Source organism: Equus asinus, chromosome 5 (assembly GCF_041296235.1).
Source record: "Equus asinus isolate D_3611 breed Donkey chromosome 5, EquAss-T2T_v2, whole genome shotgun sequence".
NCBI lineage: Eukaryota > Metazoa > Chordata > Mammalia > Perissodactyla > Equidae > Equus > Equus asinus.
In genome coordinates this window covers 36867709-36880024 of record NC_091794.1, presented here as the reverse complement: position 1 = coordinate 36880024, position 12316 = coordinate 36867709, and the positions used below count along the sequence as shown (strand labels likewise).

Sequence of the window (12316 nt, the reverse complement as noted above, 5' to 3'; positions counted from 1 at the left end):
ATTTCCACTGCCCTCTCAGCTACCTGAGTTTAATTCAACTGGATTTTAATCACTGTTTAGTGCTCCCAGGAGTCTAAGACTCCTAAAGTTATTATAGGAGTGCTGTCGTCTTTGTTCTCACAAAAGGCTTTATATTCCTAGATTTGGCTGTGCTGCAAAAGTTAGGTGTGTGAATAACTAGATGTCCTCGTTCTCTTTGGACTGAGATTTTGTGTATTCCGTCTAGTGGTACTGTGGATGTGTCATCATTTATCATCTCTTCCGTTCCCTGTGGATGAAAGTGAGCTTTAAGAACCTGAGGAAAACCCTCAAGGGATACAGAGAAAGCTGGAAAAAGGTCAAAGAAGGCTATGATATAGTAGTTCTCAACCTTGGCTGCATATTAGAGAGCTTTGAAAAATCCCAGCATTCAGACTGCACCCCAAATCAATTAAATTAAAGTCTCTGGGGCTGGGACCCAGTCGTCAGTATGTTTTAAAGCTTCCCACATGCTTTTGCTGTGCAGCCAACGTTGGAACCACTGCTGTAACAGATTCCAGACTGCAAAAAGGGAGAACACAAAACTGAAGGCAGTATAGTTGAGCGCCTGGTGCAGGTAGGAGTTACAGCAGTGAAGCAGAAACTAAGGGGGCGAGATGTGACTTGACTAAATTCTGTAGTAGCAGCATTATATGGCCATAACTCCTCTGTGCCTGCCCCTCCAGGCTCTGGCCTTCTTCCAGTGCCTGGGTTTCTGAAATGAGAAGCAGGGTAAATTTTTTATGTATAGTTTTAGCCATACATGTTACAGTGAAAATAATAAACTTGGTGTGTTTTCTGTTCTTATGAGATGGGTAAATTTCTCCTTTATGTTTTTGTCAAGGATTTTTTAAAGGTCATAAATTTTGAAGACCCTTTAGAATATAAATCATATGTAACAGACACATTTACCTAATAGATGTGATTTTTTTCTTTATTAAAAAACTTTTTTGTGTAAAATGATACATCCTGTCATTTTTAAAAATCCTGCAATACAGAAAGTTACACAGAAGGATGTTTTAAAAAAAATTACCCTGTATCCATTCTGTCATCCAGAAATAACCATCATTATCATTTTGTGAATATCATTTTAGATATTTTTTATCTGCCTAGGTTGGCATAATTTTAGAAAAATTGGTTCAAATAATGCCTGCTTTTAAAAATAAATATAGTATTTAATCTTGTTTGGCTGCATGCCCAGTTGGGTAAGGAGTGCAAGAGAGGTTGCAGAGACCAAAGAAAAGACCTGGAGATGGCAGGCAAGACATATGGGTTTATTAGGAGTTACATACAGGGAATGTCCAGTGGCGGCCAGCTGGATGGAAGTGTGCACCCACTACCTCCCCCTGAGAGAAGCTTGCCTAAGTAGGCAGAGGAACAAAGGCTGTGTGCTAGCCGAGAGGCATTGTCCTTGTATGACCTGCATTCCAAGGACCAGAGCTCCCCACAGGGGGCCTCTGTGTTCCTTCAGACCGCAGTGGTCTTTGTGCTAACTATCCCACGAGAAACAGCTGGGTTGGCCAAGCCCAGGAGTGTTATCATCATGAGTGCTGGCACGCAGCCCAGACAAGGGGCCGTAAGGACACATGGTCTTAAAGGGCACACGGGCTAGTGTGCCTACAAATCTCGTTTAGGAAGGTTATGTTAAAACTGAGGAATTTCTGAGTTACAAATAAATATTTCTTCACCATACTATCTCGCTTAATAAATCTCACTGAAGTTAAAAAAAAATCTGAATAACTGTAATAGATTGGAATTATGTTTATAATTACATTTCAATTTTATAATATCTATGATGCCAAGCCAATAAGGAAACTTGCATGAACTTCTACTTGCTCCAATCTCTCTTCTCCATTCCTCTTAATTTTAATTACTTATGTTATTCTACCTCATTAAGGTTAATAACACATTCCTTTCTGTATCCATAATTCCCATAGTTGTTTAATCTCTATTTAGGTGGTTGTGGGCTTTACACCAGTCTTTTTGCCATGACTTTGCCATTCCTCAGTTTTTATTTTCATTTGTCTTTTGGTTAGCTGGCTATATTTGGACATGGTTATATTTTGGTAGAAAAACACAAAAGGGTAGAATTGTTAAAACTATGTTTATACATATTTAATACCAAGCCTTTTTTTATTTTTCTACCTTCCATCTCTTCTCTAATATCTATTTGATACTCTTCCTTTTTCTCATGGAAAATTTAAGGAAAAAATGACAGTTGTGATTTATAAATAGAGCCATTTAGGTTCACATAAGCCGAAATAGGTCTAGATTCACATATATTAGTAGTAGAATTAGATATAAAATCCATGCCTCCAGAACTCCAGGGATTATTCTGATTATATTTGAACTCAGTATCTCTTAATCAGAGATAGGGACAAGGCTTTCTTCGATGTGACAAAGGAAAATTTATTCTATCTTTTTTTGGTCAAAAAAAAATATGTCTGAGTTGGAAATTGTCTTAATAAAGATATTAGATGTTAGACTTCTTTCTATCCTTTGAAATTTTCACTTCTCTAAGATTATTACACCATTTACTGGTTGCATATAAGAGAAGTCTGTCTCCCTCTCTTAGACATAAACACACACACACACACCCCTCCTGCCACTCTACACCTCCCCCAACAACTAACTAGTTCTGCTTCCTTTCTGAACAAGTTTCATAACAACAAAAAAAATTTGAATGATGGTTTTTATGTAAATACTATTTTTGTGAAAATGCTAGACTGATTTTATATAATACCACACAGTAAGTTTGGGAGATGGTTGATTGCCTTTTTTCTCTTTGTTTTTGTTTTGTTTTATAGAGAGTGAGAACAAGAGCTATTGTCACAGACCCTAAACTAACTAGAAAATTTGAAGTATCCAAAAGCTTGAAAATGAACTGTCTCTAATATTTCTTTTCAAAAGTTTCATCAGAAGATTTAATAATATGTAGTATTTCCTTAAAGTTAGACCACAGGAAGTTGGGTTGTCAGTCCTTTCCCAAGTAGAATCGGGACCTGTCCTGCCTTTTTTTATCTGTCTATTTATGCTGCTACCCCAGGGTCCTATGATCACATACAACGAATAATATGGCCTTGTTATGCATATAATTTCCTGAAAAGAAAGCTATTTATTGCATAACATGAGAAAGTAATTCAGGTTTAATTGTGTTGCTCTCAGGGGTTAGGATTGTCATTGTCATGGACGGTTATTTTAGCCTATGAGTTTTTAGAGTTATCCAAGTTAAAATTTTAAGAACCAATATTAAAGTGCAAGAGAGAGAAAATATTTAAGAAGTGTTCGCCATATAGTTAGGGTTAATGTAGACGTTTAATTGAAGAATACCTTCTATTTAAGGTATGAACACATCCTTAGGCTGTTACCTCTACAGCCATGTTTCCCCTAGTCTGCCATCTATAAATCATGAATAAAGTAAACTTTAAGAAGGTAATTCTTCTAAATTGTCCAGATTAAATAAGAAAATTTAAAAACCAAATTTCTAGGGGCCAGCCCGGTGGCACAGCAGTTAAGTTCGCACATTCTGCTTCAGCAGCCCGGGGTTCTCTGGTTCAGATCCCGGGTGCAGACTTACACACTGCTTACCAAGCCAGGCTGTGGCAGGTGTCCCACATATAAAGTAGAGGAAGATGGGCACGGATGTTAGCTTAGAGTCAATCTTCCTAAGCAAAAAGAGGAGGATTGGCAGCAGATGTTGGCTCAGTGCTAATCTTCCTCAAAAAACAAAAAATCAAATTTCTAAGCATAATAAATATAAAAACCAAAAGATAATAATTAAATATGCCATGTATCATTAAATTAAAAGACCATAAAATGCACAGAAATAAATGATGTGATTGTAAAAATAAGTTAAAATAGGCAACTAAAAGGTAAGCTAAGTAAAGCTATCTAAGAATAAAATACAAGATTAAAAGTTCATGAGTACTGGATAAAGTAAGTTAAAATTTCAATAAAATAAAGCATTTCCCGGATGTAACATAGTATCTCAAGAATTTGAAGAAATACATAAAAAGTCAGCAATGTAAAATTCTGGCCTTAGGAAAACTCAAGTGGGGACAGATAAGGGCTTCCTAGTAGAGCTCTTCAATGAGAAGTCACCCAATGGGAAAGTCACTGGACCCTTAGCCTGTCCCCTTTGCCTTAAGGGATTCCCGTATCTCCATTGCCAGCTGAGTTCTACAGTGTCAGATGGAAGGGTACACGACATGCCCTCTTCTGTAAATAACCACTCTTTCTTTGCTCTGTCAATGCTTGCTTTTCTTCATGGCTCCTGGATGTTTGCAGGAGTAGGTTCCTCCCAAGATAATGGGTTAAGGCCCTTGTAAATCATTATCCAACAAGAAAACATGTTTGAAATTTTAAAATGTATTAGTTTGTTTTTTGATGATAAGTATTTTTCCTAAGGTTTAGGAAGAGCACAGAATTTAGAGTCAGACTGCCAGTTTGCTGACACTGTGATCTTTGGCAAAATTACTTAACTTCCCTAAACTTCCGTTTCTTATCTCAAGTGAAGATAATGCTTACTGTATAAAGTTATTATGAGATTAAAATGAGAAAATGTGTGTAAAGCGTTGAATACAGAGCCCAACATAAGAGGAATAAATAAATGATAGATCTGTTAATTTATCTCAGGATGTAGTTGGAAATATTAATTGAAAGTATGTTAACTTTCACTTCTTGGTCTGTGATGACTAAGGAAATACAAAATAATGCTTGATATAGGAAAAAACATTGGATAACCTTTATCTTGCTTGACATAGCTGAAGAGAGTTGGGGGGGTAAATGTCGGTGGGTACTCTGTTCTCTTCTGCAGTACATCGGGTTGTTTAGACTTTGACAGTGATGCATTTATACCAGAGAATGTAAGAACCCAGCAGGAAGCTCCTTTGAACCTACTCTTTCTTGAGACACAGAAGGCTGCAGTTCCAAGGTCTAGATTTACTTAACTTCATCTTCCTTATTTTCCCAAGGTGCATGGTAAAAGTGTCTGTTCTTGCTATGGTCCCTGCTTTTTATTGTCTTTTATCTTACCAGTCAAGTGTTCCATCTTTTCTTTTTAAATTTTTACCAACAAATGTATATGAGAAGTACATTTCAACTTGTAAAACACTATGCTGATGTTAGTTATTCTTAAAAATAACCGAGCTCTTTGGTTTTTCTTTGGTTTCCTCTGATATTATAGGCACTCTGGTTTCCATTATTAGAGGCAATGATGGCCCCTCAGAAGTTGTCTAGTTCAGCAGCTCCTCATCTACATGCTGAAGGTAAGTTCATCAAAGTCCACCTATACCGTCACCCGATTTTTATCTGACAAAAATTATCATTTATGATACCTTTCCCCAGTACCGTATTCTTATCATTTTCCTTAATGAAATCATATTGTAGTGTTGATCTCCTCTTTCGGATTCAGTTCTTTCTGTGGCACCAATATATCATTTGTCTTGAATAATAGTAGCTTTGCAACTTACCAAGAGTTAACTTTAAAAATATCAAACTGGCCTTGGTTAGCTAAGTTTCTGGGAAGCTATATAAGTCCACTATTTTCCACTGACAGATAGGAAAAGCCAAAAACTCTTATTTTCAACTAACCTTAATATTAACGTTTTATTATAACAGCTCTGAAATCTTTGACCATGCAAGTCCTAAACAGCATGGCAGCATTTATTGCCCTTCCATCAATCTTGCAAAGAATCTTACAGGTAAGTTAAAAGGGGGAAAAATACAATTGATCAATTTCAACTAATATTTTAGTTATGTGTACATAACAGCAAATTGGACTAATGTTTAAATGAGTCTCAAGAATCACGCAGCTAATATTTGGCATTAACTGAATATCTAACCTGTGATTCTCATCCTTGAATCTTTCCTAGCACTCCAGGGGTGTGGGCTTGCCTGGCACACACTTGGGACCTTCAGTTAGTGTGTGCAGGCTTCAGATGTTCACTGTTAACCTTGGGATGTAGATATACAAGCTTCCTATTGGTGTGCTAACTAGGAGAGAATTGCCATTATTTCCAGCTGATTATACTTTTCTAGATCAAAAAAAGATAACCTAAAAATTAAGTTAATATAGGCATTTCTTAATCCTAGGTCGTTACTTAGTTTTTCTAACTCATCCTAAAACTTACTCTATGTCCAAGACTCATCCTCTACTCTAGATTCTGGCCAGCTTTCTGTCCAAAGCCTTTGTAGGAAACATCATTCTAGCCTGTTTTCTTCAGCAAAAATGGCTGAATTTTTCCAACTTCATCAAAAGGAGAACACTGAAATTACACTAAGACATAGTTTTAGAAAAATCTGTGAACATTCTTGGGGAAACAGCAGGAATTATCCTTAGAATCCATTTTATCTTCCTTCGCTTTATGCAGTATAGAGACACACACACACACACAAATCAAACAGTAATATGATGCTATTGGTCTTTATAATTTTCAAATGGTTTTTATCCAATCAAGAATATCCCTGTCAGCTCTCCTTTAAGACTCTCCAAACTCTCTTCCCATCTGATATTAAACACCTGGGCCTTTGCTGATAAAGATTGCCGCATCCAGTAGTCTCCCTTCACATAGTACGTTACCATTTAGAATGTATCTTCACACATATTATCTCATTGATCTTTATCATGTATTGAATAATTCTTTGATAAAGACTACTTCTCTTATGTCCATTTTAAAATACGTCAGTCTTAAGATTTTTAATCATATATAAAGTAATATCTCCATAAGGCAGAAATACTTTAATTTACCAAGTAAATTAGAAAAAATGAAATCTTAAAGCCAAAAGTGTCTTCTCTCTCAGTGTATGCATTTTGCTTTGTGTTGAGCTTTAACTACACATGAAGATACATAAATTATAATAAATAAAAATCTGTTTTTCCCTTGGGAAAAGCATATGATTTTTTAAAAATTTCGTGTTTCAAGATTTATGTCTTTAAAGGCTTTTTATATTTGAAAATCTTCACTTTATTTTGAGTGATGCTGGCATTCACTGTAATTGTATTCTTATCATTTTCTACCTTCAGTGGTTGTTAACTCCCACTAATCAGGAAGGTGTGCTGTTTCTTAAACTCCTTGTTTGCACATTTATGATTACTATAATAATAATTCTACTTTGTATTTGTATAGAGATTTTTATTTTTTCAAGGTGCTTTCAGAGATATTATCTCATTAAGCTCACAACAGTCTCTTGTTGTAGGTAGGGCTACTGTAGCAGTTTCTGTTGATGAAGGAGGAAGGAAACTGAAGTATAGAAAAGTTAAGTACCTGGCCTGCCATTAGTGGCAGAACCCGGACTACCACCGAAGTCTGTTACCTCCTAATTTACGCTCTTTCTCGTTTTATCATACGATCCTTTTCATTTGTTTCAGGCTCTGGTTTTTCGAGGACTTTATTAATTAGTTTATTAATTACCTATGTAGATGAAAGGCACAGTTCTTGCCCCAAAAGAGCTCTTATAAGAGAGGCAGAAAATGCTCTGATATAACTATTTATAGGGCTCTAAGTAAGTAATAGTGGCAACCTTTAGGATTATCTGCTCTGAACCCTATGTAGGTACTTGCCGCTTCTACAACCCTACCCTCTTAATCCATGTGATTGCTACAGGAGCAGCCATGTGAAAGGGGCCCTGCCTCCTAGCTCCACCTGATTGACTCCAGGTGGGTGCCTGGCCTAAGCAGGACCAGAGTCCTTTTGAGGAAGTGTTAGAACTGCGCTTGAGAAAGATGAATTCAAGTCTCTCTTCAGGTCTCTGGATTACATAAGGCACAAAGTTCAGGAGCTGACAGTGACTATTCCATCATATGGACTGAAAGAGTAAAAAAAGCTAATCTCAAAAGAGGAGAATGAGGCAGACACACGAAGAGGAGAATAGACAAGATGTATGGAGGAGAGGGAAGATACAAGGAGAGGATTCAAGACAGTGGGAGAAGAGGCAACATAGAGAGAAAATCCTGATGGCATTTGAGTCCCTCATTGTAGCTCTTAAGGCTTACCTGCAATCCTGTGCTTGGATCCTTGAAGCACCGCAGCACCTTTACAATAATTATCTTTTTTGAATAAGTTAGAATGAGTTGGGTTTCTGAATATGTATAGTCAAAAGAGTACCAATAAAATATATTTTTGAAACAGACTGGGGAATTTGGAAAGATTTCCTAGAGAAGGAGATATCTGAACTGAATTGCAAAGAGCCTAAAGGAATCAGGGAAAAACAGCAGATAGGACTATTTAAAGCAGAGTGAACTATATATACAAATAATGTGAGGTAAAACATGGTACATTTGGGGAGTTGCAAGTGTTTAAGTATGCTTGGAACATAGGACAAGAAAAGGTGAGGCACAGCTGAAATTTGACAGACAGGCGGAGACTGTCCTGAATTGCTTTATAAACCGTGGTAAGGTCTTTGGATTTTATTTTAAAATTAGTAAATTCTCATCAAAAGATTTTAAGCAGAGGAGTGATTGAATGAGGTTTCTCTTTAGAAAGATCACTCATCCTGTATTATACAGAATAAATTAGAAGAGATCAAGACAGAGGCATAGAGATCCTTAGAATGTAATAGGTACTCGAGTTTGTTAATTGGGTTACAGAGAAGATGAATTTGGAAATTACTTAGTTGATAGAATCCACTTGACTGTTTAGATATAGGGGAACACAAGAAAAAGCCAGGTAGGAACCCAAGTTCCAGGAAACACCTGAGAATCAGGTCTATTTACCTATTTTTATTTCCCATTAGAATATAAGAATGTTGAGAGATAAGACTCTCTCCAGAACTCTGTCACCATCACCTAGCCCAGAGGCACCTGGCATATACAGTCATGTGTCACTTAACGATGGTGATACATACTGAGAAGTGCGTTGTTAGGTGATTTCATCATTGTGCGAACATCATAGAACATCTTACACAAACCTAGATGATATAGCCTACTACACACCTAGGCTATATGGTACCAATCTTTTTTTTTTTTTTCCTGCTTTATCTCCCCAAATCCCCCCTGGTACATAGTTGTATATCTTAGTTGCAGGTCCTTCTAGTTGTGGCATATTGTATGGTACCAATCTTATGAGACCAGCGTCATATATGCTGTTTGTCATTGACTGAAATATCATTATTCAGCACATGACTGTAATAAATATTACTGAATAATAAGTATTTCTAGAGTGAATAAAAGTCAAGTATGGAGAAATTCCACTTCTGGCCAAGATGGAATAACAGAGACTGGGTTAACCCTCCCACTTGAAATAACCAACATATATAAAATAAGTTTTATGTATATATAATATATAAAATATATACAAATATATATAAAATATATAAAATAATAGTTTTCAAAAAACTGGATAGCAGGCAGTAAAGGACAGTGATTCCCAAGAGACGGGAAATAAACAATGTGAGTCTGTTGTTTGCCCCACCTTAATGTCCTGAGAGAGTTTCCAGACAATAGTGCAGGAAAAGGGATCCCAAGCAGTTTCCAGCATACTCACTCATTTGGGGATATGGAGCTGAGAGTTAAGAGAGACCCAGGTGCCCAGAGTTTTCAGGGCAAGTACCAGGAGAGAGAACTCTGGAGATATGCCAAAGGCTCCCTCAAGTATAAGTGCATGATCGAGGAAATTAGGCCAGGGAAAGACTCACCTGAAAGCATTAGAGGAATAACACACTCACACAGGGCCAAAAATAGTGTCTTTCCCACCAGTAGGACTAGAAAACTTCACAATTCACAGAGCATTGGGTAGAGTACTCAGAAGCACTCAATCATGGGAAACAGTTAGCCGTAGACTAAACATAGCTCCAGTCATTGCCTTACAGACCTGAAAAGCAAGACCTGAAAAGATCAAACTATTTCCATGCAATTTAAATGCATCTCAGAACAAAACTTAAAAATACTTTTAGGAATACAAAATATCCAGATCTCAACAGTGTGAAATGTACAGTGTATGGCATTGAGTGAAAACTCGTAAGGTATGCAAAGAAGTTGGTAAATGAAACCCAAATATGGCACGGATATTAGAATTAGCAGACAAGGACACTAAAACAGAAGAAAAGATTAGTGAATTTGAAGACATAGCAATACAGACTATCCAAAATAAAAAACTGAGAGAAAAGTGAATCAGAAGAAAATGAACCAGAGTATCAGTGAGCTACGGGATGGCTTCAGGCAGCCCAAAATTTGTGTACTTGGAATCCTGAAAACAGGGAGTCAGAGCAGAAAAAAATATTTGAACAAATATTGGCTGAAAAATTTCCAGATTTATTGAGAACTGTTAACACACAGATCAATAATACCAAGCTCAAAAAACATGAAGAAAACTACAAGGCACATCATAATTGCTCAAAATAAATGATTAACAGAAAAGCTTAAAAGTAGTCAGTGAAAAAAGACACAGAGGAACAAAAATGAGAACAGCAGATTTCTGCTAAATGCTCTTGGCCACTTTGACCTAGTTGACATTTATATATCAATTACAGTAGCCGAGTACACATTCTTCTCAAGTGTTCATGGAACATTTACTGAGACAGACTGTTTTCTGGGCTATAAAACAAGTCTCAATAAATCCAGTGTTTTGGATTTTAGCCATTCTAACAGGTTGTAGTGGTCTCATTGTTTTAATTTGCAGTTCCCTAATGAGTAATGGCATTGAGCATCTTTTCATGTGCTCCTTTGCCATCTGTGTATCTTCTTTGCTAAAGTGTCTGTTCAGATTTTCTTGCCCGCTTTTCAGTTGGATTTAGTTTTTTTTTCATTTATTGTTGAATTTTGAGTTCTTAGTATATTTTTTCTACAAGTTTTTTCTCAGATAAGTATTTTGCAAATATTTTTTTCCAAGTCTGTGGCTTGTCTTTTCATTCTCTCAACACTGACTTTCACAAGGCAGAAGTTTTTAAAATTTTAATGAAGTCCAACTTTTCAGTTTTTTCTTTCATGAATTGTGCTTTTGGTGTATCTAAAAACTCATTGTCAAACCTAAGGTCACCTAGATTTTTTTCTCATATTATCTTCTAGAAGTTTTATAGTTTCACATTTTACATTTAGGTGTATGATCCATTTTGAGTTAGTTTTTGTGAAGGATGTCAGTATCTACAGTCGTTTTTCTACATGTGGATGTCCAGTTTTTCCAGCACCATTTGTTGAAAAGACTATCCCTTTCTCCATTGGATTGCCTTTGCTCAGTTGACTGTATTTATGGGAGTCTGTTTCTAGGCACCCTATTCTTTCCCATTGATCTATTTGTCAAGTCTTTTGCCAATACCACATTGTCTTGATTATTGTAGCTTCATAGTCAGTCTTGAAGTCAGGTAGTGTCAGTACTGTGACTTTGTCCTTCCTTAATACTGTGTTGGCCATTTTGGGTCTTTTTCCTTTCCATCTAAACTTTAAAACATTTATCTGCAAAGTAACTCACTGGCATTTTGATTGAGATTGTCTTCGTCTGGTTTTGGTATTAGGGTAATGCTGGCCTCATAGAATGAGTTAGGAAGTGTTCCTTCTCTATTTTCTGGAACAGATCGTTGAGTATTGGTATAATTTCTTCTTTAAATATTTGGTAGAATAAACCAGTGAAACCATCTTGGGCTAGGCCTTCTGATTTGGAAGATTATTACTTATTGATTGAGTTTTGTTAAGAGATGCAGCCTATTCAGATTATCTTTATCTCCTTGTGTGAGTTTTGGTATTGTCTCTTTCAAGGAATTGATTCATTTCATTTAAATTATCAAGTGCTCCAACCATGAGTTTTTATGTGCCTAGGTGTGTGTGTGTTTGTTTTTATTCTTCCCCCTCATCACTTTTCTCCTTAGTCCCAATGTTTAATCCACTTTAAGTCCTCTCCACTAGACTATTTCCTATGCTCCAGCACAGTGCCTGGAACATAATATAAACTGAATAAATATTAGTCAACTCAATCACCTAATGTCCTTGAGTAGTTCTCAGCAGTTTCTGAAGCACTTTTGTGTTCTTTATCTCTTTTGATCTCTGTGTATGTTGAGCTGGGGAAGTAGTGGTATCTTCATGTTCCTCATGAGGAAAGGGCCACTCAGAAAGATTACATAACTTGCCTTAGTTACTCAGTTATTAAGGGAGCACAGCTGGACCATTAACCTAGGTCTTCTAACTCTGCTAAGGCCTTTTCTTCTAGCAAGGGTGTTGATGCTATCTGGTGTGTTTTTTGTATCCACTTTACTTCATCAGGTCTCTGGGGAGACGATAGAGAGTGACAGTTATTGACATGCACAGTTGCTCAGATATTTACAGTTTTTCCAGAAGAGAGATTCACATGATAAGAGGTTCTCAAAGATCTTC

The 12316-nt window shown here is 36.6% G+C and overlaps 1 protein-coding gene across 13 annotated transcripts in view; it reads left to right on the top strand.

The window, feature by feature from the left end:
• Positions 1-12316, top strand: part of VPS8 (VPS8 subunit of CORVET complex) — a 236928-nt gene that overhangs the window by 163736 nt on the left and 60876 nt on the right. For all 13 annotated transcript variants that reach the window (XR_011503258.1, XR_011503257.1, XR_011503256.1 and 10 more), the window contains 2 exons: positions 5204-5285; positions 5638-5720. Coding sequence is in view for 9 of the 13 variants with exons in the window: in XM_070509286.1 (XP_070365387.1) it covers positions 5204-5285; positions 5638-5720 (165 nt within the window). In the remaining 4 variants the exon portion in view is untranslated. The remainder of the gene's footprint in view (positions 1-5203; positions 5286-5637; positions 5721-12316) is intronic.